Source organism: Sarcophilus harrisii, chromosome 5 (genome assembly GCF_902635505.1).
Source record: "Sarcophilus harrisii chromosome 5, mSarHar1.11, whole genome shotgun sequence".
Taxonomy (NCBI): Eukaryota; Metazoa; Chordata; class Mammalia; order Dasyuromorphia; family Dasyuridae; genus Sarcophilus; species Sarcophilus harrisii.
This window is the reverse complement of record NC_045430.1, coordinates 177091368-177115772: the sequence shown is the minus strand read 5'-3', so window position 1 is coordinate 177115772 and position 24405 is coordinate 177091368. Positions and strand designations below refer to the sequence as shown.

The 24405-nt window shown below is 41.6% G+C and overlaps 1 protein-coding gene across 1 annotated transcript in view; it reads right to left on the bottom strand.

The window, feature by feature from the left end:
- LOC111721123 (cadherin-related family member 5-like) overlaps positions 1-11418 on the bottom strand; it is a 28881-nt gene extending 17463 nt beyond the window's left edge. The window contains 12 exon segments of the mRNA XM_031940218.1: positions 54-132; positions 508-639; positions 1632-1832; positions 4208-4314; positions 5861-5951; positions 6746-6916; positions 7732-7842; positions 8307-8393; positions 8543-8635; positions 8755-8814; positions 10241-10455; positions 11349-11418. Of these exon segments, the coding sequence (XP_031796078.1) occupies positions 54-132; positions 508-639; positions 1632-1832; positions 4208-4314; positions 5861-5951; positions 6746-6916; positions 7732-7842; positions 8307-8393; positions 8543-8635; positions 8755-8814; positions 10241-10455; positions 11349-11418 (1417 nt within the window).
- Between the last annotated feature and the right edge of the window lie 12987 nt (positions 11419-24405).

The following is a 24405-nucleotide window of genomic DNA, read 5'->3' as shown; positions in this document are numbered from 1 at the left end:
TATCATTTCCCATGGCCCATCCACCTTCCCCTTCACTAGGACCTTGCTATTACCTGCTTGGCCCAAGGGCAGCACCTCCACACCAGCAGTGGTATTGGCCACCTCCCCAGATTCTGCATCCTGAGCAATCACCTAGAGTTTGACCAGGGAAATCAGGGAGGGAAAAATAGATTAGGAAGCATTTGGTTCAGTCATAGAGGAGTTAACTAAGGATGTTTCACTCTTCTTCCCCTAAATCCCCCCCCATCCACCCCACTTCTACACACACTCAGTAAAAAGAAGTCATATTTTTCAATTGTAGAGCCCAGGATTGCCCAACAAGGTCAATTTGGGAAGTGAATCCAGGCATTCTGGCTCCCAGGCTCTCCTCATGACAAGGGAGTCAGTCATGTTTAGCTGTAACTACCAGTGAGAAGATCTTAAGGAAGGAAGTTCTGAACGGGGTGGGACCAGTTAGTGTCTAGGAGCAGAGAAGAAAACTTGGGCTGTGGGAGGAGGACCTTTTACCTGCAGCAGGTAGGTCTCCTGGGCCTGGAGCTGATTTGGCCTTGCGAGGAGCAGTCCATCTCTTGTGACAGAGAAAAGCTGGGAGTGATTGCCTTCAGACACTAGCTTGTACCACAAGTTTGGATTAATTCCCTGTCGGCGATAGGTATTAGATGTATCCAGGAGGGAGGCAGGTGATGTGTGTGTGTGTGTGTGTGTGTGTGTGTGTGTGTGTGTGTGTCCCATAATTCCATACCCAACTGGGGCTTTACCCAAGGGTCTCTTCTCATTCCTCACTGGGGATCCAATTCATGATGCAAGTTATACTAGGTTTTTGTCAGCATCTCCCATCCTTGGAAGAGGGATGCTCTTCCTTCTCACTTCTCTCTCAGAATTCTTGACTTCCTTCAAAACTTAGGTCAAATGCTCTCTTCTGCAGGAGTTCTGATAGCTTTTAGTGCCTTTTCTTCCAAGGTTACCTTTCATTTATTCTGTACACGTCTTCTACTGTATATACCTAATTATTAACATATTGTCTCTGCCATTAGATTGTGAACTCGTTGAAGAAAGGCACCACTATTGCTTTTCTTTGTATCTTTTTAGCATTTTGAAAAATGCTTAGTTCTTAGTAACGAGCTAATTATTAGTTCATAGTAATAATCAGTCAGAATAACTGTTTATTAGGTACCCATCATGCTAAAGATAAAAGAAAGGCAAAAGATAATTTTTCTTTCAAGGAACTCATAAGTTAAGGTACTAATAAGACTAACAACATGTAAAAAGAAAATATATACAGAATGAATAGAAAATAATCAATAGGAGGAAGATATTAAGATTAAAGGAATCAGGAAAGACTTTTCTTAGAAGGTGGGGTTTTAGTTGAGACTTGAAGGAAGCCAGGAATACCAAGAGATGGAGATGGGGAGAGGGAGAATCTCAGGCTTGAGGGAGACTCAGAGAGAATGTCAGGTATCAAGAGATGGGGTCTCTTATTCCTAAAACAGCAGAGTTTAATAAAGACTTGTCAACTGATTGATTGATGCCTTCTCTCCATCTGTGTATCCCCTCTGTAGAGTTCTTCAAGGGTTGAAAAGAGAAATATCCCTCATACTCACAGAAGACCTGGGAAAGGGATAATAACTCACATTGGGGAAGTCAGGGTCCACTGCATGGAGAGAAAGGACCTGCCCACCATAGGTGACCAGAAGGGTGGCAGTATCCGGACTCTCGAACACAAAGGCAGTATGGTGGGGCAAGGAGAAGCGGGGTGGATGATGGTTGACAGCCAGTACCCTCACCAGCACCTCTGACACAGCATACTTTCTGGGGTCATTCACCTGGGCTGCCTGTAGGGGTATGAGAAAGGGAATGAGTACCAGGTTCAGAGTGATAAATTTATCAGGGGTCAGAGAGAGATTATTATTTCTCTTCCCACTCTTACCATGATGGAGATGGATGATTTGGTCTCACTGAGGAAGAAAAAAAAGAAAAGAATGAAGAGAAAGAAGATGAAGAAGAAAAAAAGAAGAATGAATAAAAGAAATTTTGAAAGGTAAATATTGATGAATTAATGCAGAGGGAAATAAGCAAAATGATTGTATACTATAACAACATTGTAAAATTGAACAATTCTAAGTCTTAAAATCTGATCAGAGGACCATTGATAAAGAATGCTATCTTCCACTTGACAGATAGGTGGTGGACCAATATGCAGCTTGAGACACATGTTTTTGGACATGACTAGTAAGGAATTTGTTTTGTTTGACAATATATATTTTTTGTTTGGTTATTTTTTGTCTGTTCCCCCACTCCCCAGTGGTGGGACAAGGAGAGTGTGTGTGGGGGGGACAAGTTTGATCATTAAAAAAAAATTTAGAAAAAAATAACAAAAAAATCCATCCCATTGATGGAAGTGCCATTTCCTTGGATGGAGCACAGCTGGTCTTTAGAACTTTTGTAGATCTTTTCTTTCTTTTCAATAGATAGGATTAATCATATTGACTCCCGTGCATCCTGTTTATCAAGTAACGCTCTCAGAGGAGGTAACTAAAGCACAGAGAGGGATTGTCTTAGTCCAAAATCAAGATATGGTTGTTTCCTAATTCTAAACAGACCAGTTGAGTATTTGGTTCAGAAATGCAAAAAAATCCCAAACAAATACCATCAAAAAACTCCTACCCCATCATTTCTCTAACCATCTTCCCAAGAGAGCCAACTATTCTGATTCTCTGAGGCCACAAGATAAAGGATTTTAGAATTAGAAGGAATTTACAAATTATTTAGTCCAATCTTCATTTTACAGATTTACTCAGTAAACTGATTTAAAAGTAGAGACTGGGTGATTTGGCTGAGGTCACAGGATTCCAACTCTATCATCCTCTTCTTTCTACTCTAGCACCATGTTTTCCTACCCCGATTCTTCTTCCCTTCTCCTCCCTCCTTCCTACATAGTACCCCATGGCACTCTGTAGGCCATCCCTTTCCCTTCCCACTTTTCTATCCCTATTTCATGATGGAGTAGAAAGAGCATAGCAGAGCAGAAAGCTGCTTCTAATTATTTTATGAATTAGTTGTGTGACACGTAAGGAAATCTAACCTTTCTGGTTTTCAATCTCTTCGTGGTAAAATGACAATCACAAAAACTGAGCTGTTTCACTCCCTGGGTTACTATGAAAAAAGTCTTTTGAAAATGTGTGTAGCCTGGCAAAGTCCTGAGTGAATGCCGCTTAAGCAGGGGCAGTAATGCCGATGGCTGGAAAAATGCAGTGGGATGTTGGGTAGGGACTTATTTTGGTTTGTTTTAGAGACTGGGAGAGAAATCGTGGAGACATCTGTGGAGAAAAGTGCCCTAGAGAGCAGAACAAGAGAAAGACCGAGAGCCCTTGGAGCTGTATAGACACACTGCCCTTGACCTTGAAGATTTCCATCTGCCTTCGAAAAGTTCTTCTCACTTCACTGCCTCTCTAGGGTTCATCTCTCTATATGTGTCTGTGAAGTCTCTCTCTCCCCCAAGGCTTGCAACAGCCTAAAGAGAATTCCTGGGGCAGCTAAGTAGCCCAGTGAGTAGAACACTGACCTTGGAGTCAGGAAGAGCAGAATTTAAATCTGGCCTCAGTCACTTATTAGCTGTGTGACCCTGGGCAGGTCACTTAACCCTGATTGTCTCAATTTTTTTGTGTGTGAATCCATTCCCCAGTTATTATACATCTCACTCATTATTCTCTCTGCCAGTCAGGAATCACATCTCTGCTCATCTTCCTACCCACAAGCAGCAGCATAGGGCTCCCCTCCACAAAACTGTCTAGTCTTGGGTGGAAGGATCAGAACTGAAAGCTCTCTCTCTATTTATCATTACCATTCCCACCCTCCTCCTCCTAGTCCCGAAGATGGCAGCTTCTCTTGCCCAGTTGTTCACCTTTTCTGGAGGTATACAGAGTCTCATGGGCCCTCTAATTTAGAAATTAATTTCATATTAGATAAAAATTGCTGAGCAAATTGGAATTTGGAAGACAGGCTTAAAGTAGCATCTTATATACATTCCACAAATATTAAAGATAATTCCATATTAAAAAAAAAGAAAAAAATTAATCATATAGCTTATTGGTAGGAGGTACATATAAATAAGTACATTTTCAGGGACTGGAGTAGCCCAGAGCTTTGTCGGGGTTTCCTCCAGCTAACGGAAAGGCTGCAGGCTTTGTTTCCCCTTACTGGGCCATACCATCACAGTGAGGTGGAAGGCAGACGTGAGCTGGCTGCTGGGAGCCTCTTTTTGCATGGTTAGGGCCCCTGTGGTGTTATCCATATGAAAACGGTCACCATCTGCCCCTGCAAATTAAAGTGGCCGGTTGAGAGGCCTTAATCTGACTTCTTATCCAGGCTCCTTTCCCCATTGTCTTTCACTCCTTAAATGAACTCTCTTCAGCTTCCCTGAGATCTAGACCTATGAAGCTTTCTTTGAGAGATAAACAGATAAAGGATTATCCCAGAGTTTTTCTTCAAAGGATAATCTGCCAGGCCCAGCCCCCCTCTGGGACCCCTCACTCTCTCTACCCTTCCTACTCTGCTCTCTGACCGGTCCCACAGGGATGCATTTCAAAATTAATCTGGCAGCTCCCTCTCCAGTATGTATCAGACACTGCATTAAGGGAACCATAGTCCTTAACCTTTTTGTTGTCATGGAACCCTTTGGACTGATTAAGCCTCTGAACCCCTTCTTGGAATAAAGGCATAAAATATGATAATAAGATTTCAAAAGAAACCCATGTTACTGAAATACAGTGAGCAAAATATGTAAAACCCCCGAAACAAAAATCCGCAGACCTTAGGTTAAAGGCCACTGATCTAGTTCAACCATCTCATTTTGGAACATGAGGATGTTGAGACAGAAAAGGTAAAGGGACTCGCCCAAGATTACAGAGGTTATAATGAGGAACAAACTCTGGATTTGCTCACATATTGTCTGACTCCCAATCTAGCATCCAATCCATTACTATTACCTTCCAAAAGTAACTTTAAAAAAACCACTATTTTGAAAAACAAAAACAACAAAAGAATGAAAATTATGAAGAGAGAGGGATGAAAGTTGAATAGCACTTTTGGGTCTCTAAATATAATATAAATTAGTAGTCACTAAAACCATGTGGTATTGCTTTAAAAAATATAGAGGCCTATTAATGGAAATGATTAGATAAGGGGGAATCATAAATACAGAAACTCAATTACTTATTATATATATTATTTAGGAATTAATTTCATATCAGATAAAAATTGCTGAGCAAACTGGAACTTGGAAGAGGTTAGATAAGGGAGAATCATAACTCAATATATATGTATATATTACATATATTATTTAGGAATTAATTTCATATTAGATAAAAACTGCTGAGCAGACTGGAACTTGGAAGAGATTAAGCTTAAACTAGCATCTTACATCATATTCTACAAGTATTAAAGATAATTCCATATAAAAATAAGAAAAGAGACAGGAAGGGGCCGCAGTGGATAGAACACTAGCTCAGAAGTCAGGAGGACCTGTGTTCAAATCTGACCTCAGACACTTAACACTTCCTGGCTGTGTGATCCTGGGCAAGTCACTTAACCCCAAATGCCTCAGGGGGAAAAAAAGAAAAAAAGTTAATCATATACTTATGTGAGCAAAGCTATTGGTAGGAGGTACATATGAATAAGTACATTTTCTAAAACTCTTTTTGTCTCTGTCTCTCTGAAAGTAACTGATGATTTCTGACCTGGTATCCTGTTAGAAAACAGGAGGGAGGGTAGTTAATATGGATGGGGCTTGGGGACCAAACACTGGAGCCTGACTTTTTGTTGGATACCCAGTTCATCCTGGGGGCCCAAGCTGTCCAATTACCTGTAAGGATGGAATAGGAAATAGCAGCCTTGAGGTCATGATCTCCATCTTCTGCATAGATATCTCCAGGCTGAAAGCGTAAAGGCCCTTCCTGGAGAGAGAAGACCCCGGGTGACCCCCTAAGGCTGACTTCGCACTCCAGGCTGGGATAGGATGGTATAGGAGTTGGAATGGGGGTGTTGTCAGCAGGGACTTAAAGAAAGGTAAGAACCAAGACTTTTATCTGAAGGGCTGAGATGGGAATCTGAGAATGCTCCTCCATTGGACTACTGTGAGGATCAATAATAGGCATAAAATGCTTGATGAGTCTTCAGACTCTATGTAAATGTTCTCCATGTTATTATCACTGTAATATTCCAGAGGTTCCTTACTTTCTGAAATACTCTATCCAATTTTAGGCTTTACATAGTACCCCGAAAAGACTGAGCTCAAGTAGCCTTCCCCAATCACCCCTGACAAGAAGTAACTGCTTCTATCCTCAAGTTTTCTTATTATACTTTGTCCAGAGCTCTCTTTTGCTCTTCTCCCATTCTATTTTGTATCACCTTTATTTGATTATACATAATGGTATTATTATTAATTATTATTAATTTCTATTAGATTGTAAGCTCTAAGGGGGCAGGAACTATATTATTTAAAAATATCTTTGTAATCTCAACAGTTGTTTAATATATTTTTCTCAAAGTGAAGAACAGAGACCCCAGTTAGAAGAGGTAGTCATAGGAACAAGGGTATTCGCCTAGATTTCTTCTGGGAAAAGGAGCAGTAACTGGTGCCTCTGTCTCCCCTTTTTGTCCTTTCTACTAGAAATTGGTACCCTCGAGTTTACCAGTGTGCTTGGTACCTCCTTGAACTCCCAGAACCCTATTCCAACAAGGAACTCACTGGGGTCTCTCCCTCCGTGATGTTGACTGTGTAAATGGGGCTTAGGCAGACATGGGAGTTCTGAGGTCCCAGGGGGCGGCAGGGCAGGAAGCTTGGGTACTGGTCATCTCCGTCCAGGACATTGATGTGGACAGTGGTGGTGCACTTGTATCGTTCCCTGGTACTCGTCTCCTGTTGGGAGAGATCAAGGTCAGCCTAGGAGGGGCAGGACCCTCACCCAAGACACAGAACATGTTACCCCCAACCTGAAGAGAAGACCATCCTCATTAATAACAAGGCTTACTGGACCTGGAATCAGGAAGTTTGCCCCAGGCATTTACCAGCTGGGCGGCCCTTGGCAAATTACATAATCTCTCAAACCTCTGTTTTCTCATCTGTAAAATGGTGATAAAAATATTATCTACGGCATAGGGTTGCTGACAGCATAAAATGAGAAAACATATATAAAGCTCTTTGTGAACCTTAAAATGCCAGACGGATGTAACTCATATCATTATTATTATTATTATGGTGATTATTCTATTTTTATTCCATTTGTCCTCTTGGAAGGTCAGAATCCTCCTCGATACCCAGGAAAAAGGCAAGAGAGCCCTGAGGATTCCTCTCCATGTGACATGGTGTAGGGGACAAGCACACGCACCACTGCCACACAGGTCCAGTGACAATTAAATGACCTCCTGCAAACCCTTCCATTGGATCAGAGACTTGGGGGTGGGGATGGAAGTGCAGAACTTGGTCTGTGACCATGCTATAAAGGGGAACAGAGACCAGCTGTGGCCTGAACCACTTAGAGAAATTAGAAAAGGGGAATGGAAGCAACAGCCTAGGGAGATGGACACGAGGGTGTGGCTGGGAGGGAGGGTTTTGGGACTGCCTGCAGTCTGTCTTCTCAGCTCTCTCCTGGGCAGGCAGTGTGGGTCTTTGCTTGGCTGGGTCACAGAATGACAGGTTCCCAGATCACACATCCATGGCCTGTGACTTCATACCGTGGCATGGATCACCACTTCGAGTCTGTGTTTGGTCTCAAAGTCCAGCGGCTGTGCCAGGACCACCCTCCCGCTGTTGGGCAGGTCAATGCGGAAGTGCACAGCATCAGGCTGAAATGGTAAGTCAGAGAGGTAGGTGAAGTCAGGGGTTTGGGGACTTTTCCACTATGGTGGCTATAGCTCCCTTCCCAAGCCATGTGCTATTGTGTAAGGAGAGTAACCACTTCTGGAGTCAGAGAACTTGGGTTTAAATGCTACGTGGGGTGTTTATCATTTGTATGACCCTGAGCCATCTCCCTAATCCTAATCTTCCAATCTCCCTAAGCCTCAGTTTCCCTATCTGTAAAATAAGAGGTTGGACCCGATGACCTCTAGAAACTTTCCAGGTCTAAATCTATCATTCAATGATCTTTTGTTTCTGATCCCCAAAGATCAGGAATCCCAAGATTCCTTCATGAAAGTCGCAATGGAATTTGGACAGGGCTGACCATAAAGATCACAATGGAGTCCCTCTGGAGAGTCATCGCTGTGCCCCGAAGCTCAGCCCTCTTACTGGTTGCTTTGCAGAGACTCACAGACGTGTTGTCGATGGAATACAGGAGGGAGTCCCCATCACCGTCTTCTGCTAGTGTTGTAAATACCACGGAGTGGAGGGCTGCCAGCTGGAGGGAGATGGGGAGGGCGCTGGGTTTGCCTTCCCAGCCAATCCTCCTGCTGCAGCTCCTCTCCTTCCAGCTGCCCAACCCTCTCCTGCCATCACTGCGTCTTCCCAAGCCTCTTTCTCTCTTCTCCGCCTCAGTCCATGTCTTACCTCACTGATGTTCTGGGGAAGAAGCGGATCTTCTTGGAAGCGGGGCCGGTGGTCGTTCTCATTGAGCACCTGTATGATGACCCTGTACTCCACCTGAGGAGTGGGGAAGATGAAGGGAAGGGTAGGGATGCGGGAGGAAGCCCCCCCAGCAGGAGAGGGTGCTTTGGATGGGGCTGGGATACAAGAGGGACAGGAGGAGTTGGGTGGCTCACCGTGGGGAAGCTGTCTTCAGAACAGAACAGGGTTACTACCAGAACAGGAGGATTCAAAGCCTGTAGGGTTGGACAGGGGGACCGATGTTAGTCTTAGCTTCCCTTCCGGCCGAGCCAATCAAAGTACTCTGGACAGAGAGGCATTCTGAGGGCAGTGTGGGGCTTCTGGGGAGAGTGAGGGGAATCTCGGACCAGAGAGTAGCCCACTGTTGTTCCCCAAGGACATGGAGGTTCAAGGAATCTGGACTAGCCCATGGACAGAAGCTGGGAAGTTTATCTTCCTCTAGGGGCCTCGGAAGATCAGCTGAAATAATATAGGACATCTCCAAAGCCTTAGCCAACGGGACCCATGTATGGTCCATCCCCACAGACACCTCTGGAGGGATTAGAAATGGCAGCACTGCCCCAGCAGCTGTCAGAGACACAGACTTTGACCATCCTTCCCAGAGTAATTATAGTTTCTGTTGCTGTCCTAGTGCTTCACATACTATTGTTCTCAATGCCAGTCGTCACTGCCCATTCACTGATCGTTACCTACCCACCTCCTACAGGTAAACTCCAGAGAGCAGGACTTGCAGTCAGCAATTCCTGGGTTCAAATGCTATCTCAGATATGAACTGCCTGTGTAAATCTGGGAAAATTAACCTTTCAGCCTCCATTTCCTTATCTGTAAAATGGGCGTGATAATAGTAACAATAGCATTAAACCTCACAGGGTTTTGTGGGACTCAAATGAGAGCATATATTTAAAGTTTTATAAACCTTAAAGTGTTAAATAAATGCCAGTCATCATTGTGGTGGTGGTCATTGTTATTATTTCTGCTAGCACAGTCCACTTTACTCTAGGCTTCTTCTCCATGGCCATTGCTACCATGATCCCAGGGGCACTGACAGTTCACCAAAGGGAGAGTGGATCTAGGTGTGTAGATGGGGAAGGAGAGGAGACTTTTGTCTTCCCCCACCTGGCCTGAGTTCTTTCTATGTGGAGGGCCAAGACAGCAATCCTTCTGCAATGGATACATCACAGTTTTACTTCTCATTGTCACCATAATGAGTCTCCCGGATTCTTAGGACCAGAAAGGACCTTAAGGATTATTTATTGAAACTCTTTCATTTTACAGATGAAGAAACTGAACCCCAGAGAGGGGCGAGGTATGACTTGTCCACTTGTGTAATCAAATAGTAACAAATCTGGATCTGGAACCCAGGTTTCCAAACTCTGAGCCCAGTGCTTTATTCTGTTTTGGTTCTGGAACTGTGATTCCATTAATGATTCCTGCCTCAATTCCCTGAGACTCGTATGCTTAGAATTGCTTAGTGTGTTGGAAAGTGAATTGACTTGCTGTTTGTGGTAGACCAAACTGGCTCTCCACTGTTTTCATTAGATTACACTAACTCAAGTCTTCCTTTGCATCCCTGTTCACTGAACCTCTCCTTGCCCCAGAGCCTTCCTCCCACCCAGAGCTTCCCCAAAGGCTTCTCCATACCTCTCGGTCCAGGGTCTTCTCTGTGGAAACATTCAGACGAATTGTCTTCCCCTCCAGGTAGAACCAGTGGGAGTCGGGGCCACTTAGGTAGAGCTGCAAGCCGCTGGTCCGTGGGTCCCCAAAGTCTGTCAGGTTGGCCACGAAGGAGCCATTGGGGCTGTTTTCTGGGATCTCTGTGAAGATGTTGCTGCCCCCCATGCATTGATCTGTACCAGCTGAAGATACATAGACATAGATTTTAAGGGCCTCAACAGGAACCTCTACTAAACTACTGAAACTACTCTTTTAAAGGTCACCAGTGATATCTTAATTCCCCAAAAAATCAATCACCTTTGTTCATCAACTCATTCTTTTGAATCCGAAATATTTGACAATGCTGACCACCCCTTCCCTTTTGAAACACTCTGCCTCAGGCTTCATGACACTCCAGAGCCCTAACATACTGGATTACAAAAAGATCTTGGAAGGCTGAAACAATGGGCCAAACTCCCATAATCTGATACTACCTTCCCCCTATCCAGTCTGTTGTCAAGTCTTGTCATTACACCTTTACAACATCTCTAAGATACATACCCTGTTCTCCACTCACAAATAATTCTACCACTACATGCCTTGACGATGACCAAAGTCTTCTGGTTGGTTTCCCTTCCTTAAATCCCTCTCCATCCTAACCATCATCCACTCACCTATCAAAGTGATTTTCCTAAAACATGAGTCCGAACATGTAATTCATCCTGTATAATAAGTTTCAATGGCTCCCTACTACCAAATATAAAATCTTCTGTTTGGTGTTTAATGTCCTTACTACTTCTACCACCTAAATACCAATATATTTTATTTGCTTTTTGAGACATCGATTAGATGGCAAATCAATAGGGAAAAATACGGGACCATGGGGGAAGTATGGAATCCGAGTTAGGATCCTGGGCTTGGTTGTAGCTCCAACCCTAAAGGTAACCCTGTTCTAGGGTCTGATTGTGCTCCTCTGTCCTATGTCTACCTTTCCTGACACTCACCAACTTCACTGGTGACCAGAACCCTAAAGGACCAGCTTCTACCCTTGGTGGGAACAAAGTTGGTTATGGAACTACCAGCCTCAGCCTGGTACCTGTGTTTAGGTGAGAGGTCACGACTATAGTCAGCAGCAAGGTGTTCCATGTCACCCTCCTCTTGGCCATTCCAGCCTCCAGGATCTGCTCTTTGCTGTTGTCCACTATGAGAGAAAGAGGGTGACCTCTATTTTCTTTCCATCAGTAGAGCCTGGCACTAAATCCCTGAGGTTACATGGTCTTTGGATCTACCAGCCCCCCGAATTCGATTGCAGCACATAGGAGCCCCATCCCAGATTGATCTTCCCACTCTACCACAGGGGAGAGAGAGGGCAGACTTGAAATACCCTGTGTCCTTTGTTAGATTAAGGGATCCAAGCTCAGCGCTCCTGCTACATCCGAGGGAGGATGAAGGGGTTTGCTCCAGTTCTACTTCTCTGTGATGACCAACTCTCCCTGTAATAAAGAGGAAGAAAAAGAAAAGAGAAAGAAACAGAAGCAGATGGATGGCAAGGACGGGACTCTCACAGCAAATGGTTGTGGGAATGGGGCTGCCCAGCTTTGTCTCCAATCTTCGTTTTCTCCCTGAATGTGTTGTCAGTGCTTTTTAGTATGACTCCAAGATCCCCCCAGGACATGCCTTGTCCTGGGCCAAGGTGAAGGGGACAGGATGTAGGGCAGGAAGGGTTGGCAAAGTCAGCAGTGAAACTGAAGGCAAAAAGCAGAAAGGAGGAAGGGTCTGGGTAGCCTGTCCCATGGATGGCCAAAAGCAGAGCTCAGACATTTGCACGTTAAAGTGGGCTCAGTCTATGCGTTCTTAAATGCTTGAGGGGACTGTATTCTTGGATCTCGCTCAATCATTGCCGAGTGACACCTCCACCAGTCAGGCAACGAATAGGGGAACAAGACTGGGGGAAAGAGCCCCTTTGCCTCTCCCAGAAGCCCAGCTTCTCCTTCTTGGCCGTCTGAAATAAACTGCTCCCTCCCTGGACTTTCAGCCACCAGAAACCCTTGTTTTTCTAATTCTTGCTGTTTGTTGGTCATCATGGACTTAGACCCTTGGGGAATATTCTGGTCTCTGATTAACTGGTTAGCCCTATGTGACCTGTTCTGTCATTCCTACCTAAGTTTCCCTAGATCTTTTAGGATTTTCCTCTTAGCCCAACCTTTATTTTTCAAAAGAAAACCCAGGAATCTGCCATATGCTGAGATGCCCGACTTCTCCCAATGTCTCTGCCAAGCCTGCCAGCCCTACTAAATCTTACCTGGAGGGAGAAGCAGCCTTTCTCTTTTCCGAGCGCTTCTGACCACTGCTCCATCAGGTTCCAAACTGAAGCCTCAGGAAATTGATGGTTCTGAGGTCTGGATCACCTTGTATGTGCCCCTTTACAGCTCCCAAGTGCAAAATTCCGGATGGGACAATATTGGTTGGATACAGGCAGCTCAGAGCCAAGGGGATATGGGTCAAGATGGTGGCAGCTGGTATACTGGGTTAACCGCTGTAGGTCTGGAGAATGAGCTGATAATACCCTTATGAGCAGTCCCTCCTTACACCCCACCCTCCTACTCCCACACATAGTAGCTAATAAGATTATCTCATTTCATTCTGTACATTGTCCAGCCTTCCATTTGCTGCAAGGGGCCATATAAGCAGTTCTGAACTTGAATTTCAGAACAGACTATAGTTATCCCTTCCACTTCTCAATTTTCTCTATTGAAGTTTCAATATATCATGGGTTAACATCAGAAATTAAATGGGAATTTTGGAGGAGTTTTGCAGAAGCCTCAGATGATACACGAAGATGACAGAATGACATAGATGACAGAAAAAGTTTAGAAACTCAGAAATGCATAAAATATATATGCAGTATTGTATAACATCAACATAATTTATTTCTTAATACCATAATAATTCAGATGTTTTTTCTGGTATGAAGGCAGAGCCAAAAAATGTTATGTGGATTTTCTATATCATGGGTAGCATGCCCCTAACTCCTGTGATGTGAAAGGAATAATTGTAACTGGTATCATAGAGAAAAGGAATCAGACAATAGCAGAATCTTCCTCTTATCTTCTAAATACTTCTTGGGCGCAGGAACTATTTTTACATTTTTTTTGAATCCCTAGCACTTTAAATCGTACTTGGTATACAGTAGGCATTTAATAAATGCTTATTAATTTGATTTCCCATGGAGCTAAGTATATGTGGAGGGAGATAGGCCAGGGGCCATCTCAAAGGGCATACACGGAGCCGAGTCAGCACCTTGGCACTTTCCAGAGATGCTTGTATTCTAGCGCCTTTATGAGACTGGGGTAGGATGGTGGACTATGATTATCAATTGAATCTGAATAAGCTGCCGTTCTAGAGACTTGGGGTTCAGTGGATACAGCACTACTCTTGGAGTGAGGAGGATCTGAGTACAAATGTGACCTTAGATACCTCCTAGCTGTCTGACTTTGGGCAAGTAATTTAATCCTGCTTGCCTCAGTTTCCTCATCTGTTAAATGAACCAGAGAAGGAAATGGCAACTTATTTCACTACCTTTGCCAAGAAAACACCCAAAGGGCACACAGAAAGTAGGACACAAATGAAAAACAACTAGACAGAGGAATAACTCTGCCCTTTATTTCCTCTTCCTCTCTTTGGAATGTGTTGAGATGTTTCTAACCCTGACTCTGACTTTGGAGAGTAGAAGAAAAGGGGATCTCACTCCTCTCCCCTCCCAGAAACAATGATGACTTTAAGCAATAGAAGATTTGCTGCTTGTCAAGGTGAGTTTGACTCTATCTCAAGTCCTTAAGCTGCCTCTTTGGCTTTGTGTTTCTCTCATAGACAATCAAACAGTAATCCTGAGATGGATATTCCTAGCCTTGACTGCCACTCACAATGATGAGACAACAAGGATAATAGCATTTATATTGTACCTACTATATTTCCAGGCATGTGATCAGGAGTTTGTAAAATTAGGATTTTATGGGTCCAAGCACTGACTTCCCAGTGAGAAGCAATCTTTGTTTTCTTTGTGTTTTTTTTTTATATTAAAGCTTTATATTTTCAAAACATATGCATGGATTATTTTTCAACATTGACCCTTACAAAACCGTCTGTTCCAAATTTTCCCCTCCTTCCTCCCACTCCCTCCCCTAGATGGCAGATTGTCCAATACATGTTAAACGTGTTAAAATCTATGTTAAATCCAATATATGTAGACATATTTATACAGTTATTGTGCTGCACAAGAAAAATCAGATCAAAAAGGAAAAAAATAAGAAAGAAAACAAAATGCAAGTGAAAAACAACAGAAAGAATGAAAATGCTATGTTGTGATCCACACTCAGTTCCCACAGTCTTTCTCTGGGTGTTACAAAACCATTGGAACTGGCCTCAATCATCTCATTGTTGGAAAGAGTCACATCCATCAGAATTGATCTTCATATAATCTTGTTGTTGAAGAGGTGGTCTTTGTTGTTGTTGTTGTTATTGTTATTTTTCCTGAGACAATTGGGGCTAAGTGACTTACCCAGGGTCACACAGCTAGGAAGTATTAAGTGTCTGAGACCAGATTTGAACTCAGGTCCTCCTGACTTCAGGGCTAGTGCTCTATCCATTGCACCACCTACCTGCCCTCTTAAAGAGGTGGTCTTTGTAACAACTTTTAAAAGGGGATGACCACTGACAGGATTAGATAAGCCCATTAATGGCCACAAGCGATGGTTCCACATAGTGGAAATGAAATATAGGTTCAACAGTTCCACAAATTGTTCAGTGTTTTAAGTATCAGTCTTTCAGGGAAAGCATCGTTACATGTTTTAAATATTTATCAATGACTGCTTATGAGTATTTTGTGGCAAAAGAAATGAGTAACACTTATATGTGTTCCACTTTGTATATTGAGCACTTTTCTAAGTTCAGTAATGTCTGACTCTGTTTCCACTGAGGTTTTCTTGACAAAGATTCTGCAGTAGTTTGCCATTTCCTTCTTCAACTCATTTTACAGATGAGGAAACTGAGGCAAGCAGTGACTTGCTCAGTGTCACACAACTAGTAAGTGTCTGAAGCCAGATTTGAACTCAGGAAGATGAGTCTTCCTGACTCTTATCTGTTGTGCCACCTAGCGAACACTTTTCTTGGGTGTTCAATTTTTTTGGGGGGGACCAATTCCCAAACTTTTCATTAAAAAATAAGTTTTCACTTCCTAGCTGTGTGACCCTGGACAAGTCACTTAACCCTAATTGCCTTAGCAAAAAAAAAAAAAGTTTTTATTGAAATTTTCTGATTTTTATATTATAGTTATCCCCAGTATTTTCCCATCCTCCTGCCAGAGAGCCAACACAAATAACAAATAATAATATTTGTTAAAAGATAAATACCCATAAAACATATCAATATATTGAAAAGAGTCCAAAAACATATGGGATTTATGATCCTGTGGACCTCTTGCTTCCATGAAGAAGTGATTTGGGGATGTCTTTTCATCTAGCTTCATTTGATCCTCTTGATCCTTATACTTTTAATACAATGATTTTTTTTATTTCTTTGGTGAATCATATTTTCCAATTATGTTATTCTAGTTACTGTGTGTATATATGTATACATAATATATATTTTTTACTCTGCTTACTTTACTCTGTATCAGTTCCTAGAGATCTGCCCATACTTCTCTATATTTATCACAAACACCATTTCTTACAGCACAGTAATATTCATTATAATCATATCACATTTTATTTAACAATTTGTATCATGTAATTGGGAAAATACGTGTAGAAGAATTGCATATGTTTAATATATTAGATTAGTTGTCATCTAGGGGAGGGAATGGGTGAATTAGAGAGAAAAAATTTAGAACATAAGATTTTGTTGAATGTTGAAAATTATTCATGTATATATATTGAAAATAAAAGCTTTAATTAAAAAACAACCACCACCACCACCACAAAAAAACAATTTATATCATGTACCATAATTTGTTTACCCCCCCAATTGACTAGAATCTACTTTGTTTCTAATTCTTTGCTATTACAAAAAGTATGACTAAATAGTTTTGTCTCCTAAGTGTTTCTTAAAGAGTTTTCCCCATTTGATTAGAAAGTATTTTGATTTCTTCATCTGAAAATTATCTGTTCACATCATTTGATTTTTCATTTGGAGAATGGCTTGTATTATAAATTTGAGTCAATTTTCTATATATTTTAGAAATGAGGCCTTTATCAGAACTCTTGGATATAAAAATCTCCCCCATTTTCTGCTTCCCTTCTAATCTTATCTGCATTGGTTTTGTTTGCACAAAACCTTTTTATTTAATACAATCCAAATTATTCATTTTGCATTTTACAATGTACTCTAGCTCTTCTTTGGCCATGAATTTCTTCCTTCTCCACAGATCTAAGAAATAGACTATCTTTTGTTCTCCTAATTTGTTTACAGTAACACTCTTTATGTTTCAATCATGAACTAATGACCTTATATTGGTATAGGGTATAAGGAGTTGGTCAGTGCCTAGTTTCTACCATACTATTTTCCAATTTTCCCAGAAGTTTTTGTCAAAAAATTGATTTCTTCTTCCCAAAGCTGAGATCTTTGAGTTTATCAAAACTAGATTACTATAGTCATTGACTATTGTGTCTTGTGAACCTAACCTATGCCACTGGTCAACTACTCTATTTCTTAGTCATTACCAAATGGTTTTGTTGACCACTGCTTTATAATATAGTTTTAGATCTGTTGCATCTAGGCCAACCTTCATTTGCAATATATATTTTTTTCTTTTCTTTTTGCTGGGGCAATTGGGTTTGTGACTTGCCCAGGGTCACACAGCTAGGAGGTTAAGTGTCTGAGATCACATTTGAACTCAGATCCTTCTGACTTCAGGGTTGGTGCTCTATCTACTGCAACACCTAGGTGCCCTTACAATATATCTCTTTATTGAACTGCTTCCATTTGAATTGTCTTAGGAAAATTCTGAAGATCACTGGGCAGAATAAGGTACTAGATACTGAAATCCCTTCTTGAACTAAACTAACAAGTATTCCAACTGAACTGCAGAGAGCACAGCTCTGTTTAGGCTGGTTGCATTGTTCCAGTGCCAAAAAAGACTATTTTATGGAGAACTCACACAGGGCAAGCACTCATAAGGTGCTCAGAAAAAGCAATACAAGGATACTCTCAAAGTCTTCCTTAAGAACTTTAGAATTGATTGTATAACATGGAAAACACTGGCACAGGACCACCTAGCATGATGTGCTCTCATCAGAGAAGGTGAACAAAGCATAATTGAATTAGAGAAGAAGAAACATAAGAGATGTACAAAGTTAGAGAATTCACATCAAATGTTCATAGGGATTATTCATGTCCAACCCGTGACAGAACATTGCAAGCTCATATTGATCTGATCAGCCACAGTCAGACATTGTAACTCGCCTCTGACATAGCGATGTCATTTTGGTCCTCTTCAAAAGCAAAGGACAACAACTAAACAACTATATTTCTTTACACAGTCTTACTCTTAATGTCCTCCTCTGGATTCCCTACTGTTTTCGATATTCCTCCTGAAATGGGGTTCCCAGAGGAATATTCTGGTTGTCATCTGACCCAGGCAAAGTACAAGCAGGATGATCACCTCCCATATTCTAGACATCACACCTCATTTAATATAGCCTAAGATAAGCTTTCAGGTCACTAAAATCCCTAATTTTTTTTTCTCTGTAAGAATTAGCAGGGAGGTGATCAAATGGATATAACCATAGGTCCCTCATCTTGTACTGATGAAATGAGTTGCTTTGAATCTAATTATAGGAGCTCATATTATCTCTGTGGTTTGATAGCTCTACTTGCCTGCCTCTTTGGAGATTCTGAGAGACTTGGAGGGTTCTTCCTTATTGAGGTCCTTCCTCATATGGTGACCCTCTCTTAGATAGAGCATGAATTTTTTTCTATTTAGATTCTTATCTTTGTTTTCTTTCCTCCCCACTTAATAGAATTTTATTTTCCTAATTATATGTAAAAATAGTTTTCAACATTCATTTTTGTTTGATTTTGTGTTCCAAATTCTTCCCTCCCCCTGTCCAAGATGACAAGCGATCTGATATAGGTTGTCCATATACAATCATGTCACACATTATTTCCACATTAGTCATGCTGTGAAAGAAGACTCAGAATAAAAGGGAAAACCACAAGAAAGAAAAAACAAAAAGCAAAAAAAAGTGAAAATACTATATTTCAATCTAACTTGAGACTCCATAGTTCTTTCTCTGGATGTAAATAGTATTTTCTCTCAGGAGTCTTTTGGAATTGTCTTGATCATTGCATTGCTGAGAAGAACTAAGTCTATCATAGTGTTTCATGACACAATGTTGCTGTTACTGTATACAATGTTCCACTGGTTCTTTGAGAAGTGGTTCTTCCAGGAGATCATTGTACACAGAAACAACAATATTATACGACGATCAATTCTGATGAACCTGACTCTTTCCAACAATGAGAAGATTCAGACTAGTTCCAATGATCTTGTGATGAAGAGAGCCATCTACACCCAGAGAGAGGATAGGGAAACTGAATTTGGATCACAATATAACACTCTTTTTGCTGTTGTTTTCTTACTCATTTTCTTTCCTTTTTAATCTGATTTTTCTTGTGCAGCAAGAGAATTGTATAAATACGCTATACATATTGGATTTAACATATACTTTAACATGTATAACATATATTGGATTGTTTGCCATCTAGGAGAGGGGATGAGGGGAAGGAGAAAATCTGAAACATAAGGCTATGCAAGGATCAATGTCAAATTATCCATGCATTGTATACTTATTATGTATCTAAGTTATATTTTAATATATTTAACATCTACTGGTCATCCTGCCATTTAGGGGAGGGGGTGGGGGGGTAAGAGGTGAAAAATTGGAACAAGAGGTTTGGCAATTGTTAATGCTGTAAAGTTACCCATGTATATATCCTGTAAATAAAAGGCTATTAAATTTAAAAAATAAAATAAAATAAAATACAAATTATCCATGCATATGTTTTAAAAATAAAAAGCTTTTAAAAAATAATTTAAAAAAGACAAGTTTAACCTTATCTGTGTCATGGACTCAGGGTGTGCTTATAAATAATCTAAAAACAGACTAAATGCCTACTATGTGGCAGGCACTATGCTAAGTAACGAGGACTATTTTGGTCCCCAGCAAAAGACAGTACCAAGCTTCAAGAAGGTTATAAGCTGAAGGGACAGACAACCAATATATACAAACTGGCTGTATAGAGGATAAATAGGAAATAATTAAGAGAATAATGGCACTAGAAGAATAAAGAGGAAAGAGTTGCTTTAGAAGCTGGGATTTTAGTTGGATCTTTTTTTTTCTCCCCTCCCTTTTTATTGCTTTCCTTTTTTCAGTTATACATGTACATTAATTTTTAATACATATTTCTTTTTGTTATTATTAAAGCTTTTTATTTTCAAAACATAAGCACGGATAATTTTTCAATATTGACCATTGCATAGCCTTGTGTTCCAAATTTTCTCCTCCTTCCCTCTACCCCCTTCCCTGATGGCAAGTAATCCAATGTATGTTATATATGTTAAATCTAATATATGTAAACATATTTCTACAATTATCTTGCTGCACAAGAAAGATTAGATCAAAAAGGAAAGAAAATGAGTAAGAAAACAAAATACAAACAAACAAACAACAAAAAGAATGAGAATGTTATATTGTGATCAACACTTAGTTCCTGAAGTTCTCTCTCTGGCTGTAGATGGCTCTCTTCATCACAAGATCGTTGGAACTGGCCTCAATCATCTCATTGTTGAAGACAGACACTTCCATCAGAATTGATCATCATATAGTATTATTGTTGAAGTGTATAATGATCTCGTGGCCCTGCTCATTTCATTTAGCAGCAGTTCATGTAAGTCTCTCCAGGCCTTTCTGAAATCACCCTGCTGGTCATTTCCTATAGAACAATAATATTCCATAATATTCATATACCACAATTTATTCAGCCATTCTCCAATTGATGGGCATTCACTTAGTTTCCAGTTTCTGGCCATTACAAAGAGGGCTGCCACAGACATTTGGCACATACAGGTCCCTTTCGCTTCTTTAAAATCTCTTTGGGATATAAGCCCAGTAGTAACACTTCTGGAACTCAGTTTAGCCTAGAACTCAGAATGTAGTAGCTGGGGAGCCATTGTTAGAAGCAGCAGGGAAAGAGGAGGCAATGGCCACTGGGGGCCCATTACTACTGCCATATTTTGGCGATAGAAGAGTCCAGGGGGACATTTTAGTAGGGAGACCAAGAGTGGCAGTTTTGGGGGGCAAGAAGGAGAGAAAAGAAACAAGAGACTATGGCTTTTTGGTAGGATACCAGGAGAAGGAAGAAGAGTGAAGATAAAGGCCACATTATCAGAGGGAAGGAGAGCAGGGCACATGGAGTGAAGTGGGAGAAGCTGACAGAATAGAGTAAACACTTGCTTGCTCATGGCTCCAATGCCATAAAGTCCCCTCTTATTCTTAGTTATTTATTTGTCCCCTATATATTATTGAGTTACTTTTGCAGCTTATACTAATGAGTCAGGTCACCAAAGTGGTGATACCAGGGTCACATCAGTCTGACCCTTGAATTCTAAGGTTAATCCTGAAGAAGAAGAAGGTTGTTTGCTTAATGCTACAGTTCACAACCCCCCACAAGTTTCTATGGGGTATTTATACTCTTAGCATACTAAGAGCAGTTAATAAATCCCAGCTAAAATCCCACCTCCTAGAGGAAGCCTTCCCAACCCCTTTTAATTCCAGTGCCTTCTCTTTCTTATTTACTATTTATCCTATATATGGTTTGATATATATGTATGCATGTATATATTTTATGCAACATGTAAACAAATAGATAATACATTATATTATAGTATATAATATAATTATAGTATTATAATACTATAATAATAAATTAATAATAATATATTATAATATATAATATATCTGTATATAATACAAAATATTACATTAAAGTATATAACCTAATTTTATATTATGTGATATTATATCTTATATAATATAGATTTGTATGCTGCAAGCATAGATTGCAAGCTCCTTGAGGGCAGGGACTGCCTTTTGCTTCTTTTTGCATTCCCAATGCTTAGCACAGTGCCTGGCACATAGTAGATGCTTACTAATTGCTAATTGATCATTGATTAATTCTTCCCCAAGTCTGTAACACTCTTTTCTACCAATACATACAGATTATAAAGGAAATAAGCTCAAACTTGCTGAACTTTCATGGCAAAGGAGTAACTTGCAACTGGGCTTGGTGGCTGGAAGTCCTTTTCATTCCTTGGGGAGAATTCATGAAGTTCCCTATGGGAATTTAGGTTTTCCCTTTCCAACTTTTCTGCTGGGCTTTTTGTGTAGCTAATCTGCTTTCCTTATCTTGTTCAGGCTGTCCTTCTCTCCTTCCAGGCATGTTACTAGAATGCAAATAACACAGGAAGTCCAAATTACTCAAGGTTCCCAAGGTCCCCCACTGGCTAGAGTGGGGGTACAGGCATTGGGAGGGGATTAGAGGGGGAGGAGGGTCTTTCTCTTCTGAAAGGAAGTTGAGACCAAAGCTCAGAGTCTGCTTTCCTCCTCCCCTATCTTATCACTTCTCAGGGGGCTCCTGGCTTGAAGACTGATGGAATTCTATTTCTCTGCTAGTTTTATATAGAGCTCAAAGAATCAGACCAAGTCTCTCAGACAATCTGAACAGATTTCCTGTGGAACCTCGAGAAGTGTCCAGTACCCACTCACACCTAATAAATAATAGAGACATATGCTCACTTGATAAACGTAGCAGGTCTAAGATTATTTTTTAAAATTGATTTTTCAGGGATATCAGCAGTCTGGGGACTGTTCTTTTTCTAGTTGAGATTCTAGAGGTTGGAGACAGGAGAGTTCTGAAAAGGAGCTGCTAGATGGCCGGAGATGAGGGAGATGGATCATAGATTTAGAACTGGAAGGGACCTCAGAGGCTATCTTGCCCAGCCCCAAATTTTACATAAGAACGGACTGAGGCTCGGGGGCACAGAGGTAGCACTGTCAGAGGAAGCCTTTGACCCCCATCCTTGTCTTTTAGGGCCACCTTGTACTTTTCCACTGTCCTAATCTTCTCAGCTGGACAAGAGGAGGAGGGACACCAGGCTGTCTGAACAAAAGCCAGAGAGGCAGCCTTAAAGTTTCTTTCCCCACCCACCCCCTGTCCGGCCCCAGCCTCCCCACCACCCACCCCCTGGCTCCCTCCCTTGATCTTCTAGCTCAGAGAAGCGCCCGGGAGAGGAGCATGGCCCTTATGGGAGGCCCCTGGAGGCTGTTCCCAGCAGCTCTTCTCCTATTCTTCCTGGCCCTGGCACTGGCCAAGCAGGAGCCTGCACTGACCACTGCAGAAGAAAATGGTAAGACCCAGCTGGGCTTCCAGGCTGGAGGCGGGAGGCTGCGGGGACCCCTTCGGTTCCAAATCGGGACTGGGACTCCTTACACTGGCTTCTGCCTTGTCCTGGGCTCTGCTCTGGGTCCATTCCTCCCACTGTCTGTTTCCCAGCCTCTTTGGGGGGACTAGGGATAGGGTGCATTCAGAGCAAGGAAGGGACGGAGTCTGGGAGAGAGTGGGGAAGAGAAAGGAGGCATCCAGTCAGGTCCTGATAGGAATCAGAGAGTAGCAGGGAGGAGGAAACTGCCTTGGAATCTGCCATGGATCTGAAATTAATTATTCCGAGTCTAGGGGGTGGGCAGGAAAGGGAGGAAGAAGCAGTAATAGGAGTAATCTAATGCCTTTGTGTTCTGGGTGCCTGCTCCTTCCCTGGTGCATGTGGAAAGGGGAGGGGGGCTGAGAATGTGAGAGAAGTGGGAGGAGAAGAAGGAGAGGAGATACAGACAGAGACCCAGATGGAGAGAGAGAGACAGACCCAAACAGAGAAGGAGAGACAGATGGAGATTTGATGAAGACAAGGGCAGGGAGAAGTGAAGAATTAAAGAGGGGACAAGAGATCAAGGCACTTTGGGAGAGGCTTCATCTCTGTAGGATTCCCCCAAGTCAGGGATATTCAAGTTTCACTCAGTCGTGTGCCAGTGTGACCTCTCAGACTCCCCTGATACCACCCCCCCTAATGTTTTGTATCTCTATGACTCTGAGCCAAACAGGCTCCAAGGGCTGGGGGAGGGAGTGCCTCAGAAGGAGGGATTGAAGGTGGAATCCTGAAGGAGCAAGAACACTTGGCTGGGAGTAGAGTCTCGTCACTGAGGTTAACAAAGGTTCTGGGAGAAAAGTTGAGAATGGGCACTGGCACCCAATGCCAAGACCTTTTTCCTTTTCCCATCAAACTGGTCTTCCAGCTGTCTCTCACCCCACCTTCCATCTCTGGCCACATTTTCCCCTGTGGAACGAATTCCCTCCTCTTAGAATTACCTCTTAGAATCTTCTAGCTTCTTATTGTTTTTTTTAAAATTAAAGTCTTTTTATTTTCAAAACATATGCATGGATAATTTTCAACATTCACCCTTGCAAAACCTTGTGTTCCCAATTTTTTCCTCCCTTCTTCCCCTCCCCTCCCCTAGATGGCAAGCAATCCAATATATGTTAAAGATGTGTAATTCTTCTATATATATCTTCTAGTTTCTTTTGACATGACATTGACATGAAGCCTTTCCTGATCCCCTCCTACCAGAACTTCCCCATAATTTACCTTGTATTTATTTTACTTTGACCTGTTGCCCCAAAAGAATATATGCTCGAGGAAAAGCATGATTTCATCCCCCCCTCTATATCCTCAGTGCACATAGTAGGTATTTAATAAATGATTGTTGATTAATTGATTTATTATCATCTTCATCAACTGGACTCCTAAATGAGAAGGAGCCTGAGGATAAGGGGAAGGGAGATACAGATGAGAAATTAGAGCCTCCCTTGGGGTAATTCTCTCCCTGTTCTGCCAGCTTTCTAGTTCTGGATAAGTAGGGGGCTTTGAATATCACTTCCTAGCTGAGGAATGCCAGGGGAGTCAAATACTGGGGCTTGAATCAGGGATTCTTTTTTTTTTATTTTTTTTTATTTTTATTTAATAGCCTTTTATTTACAGGATATATACA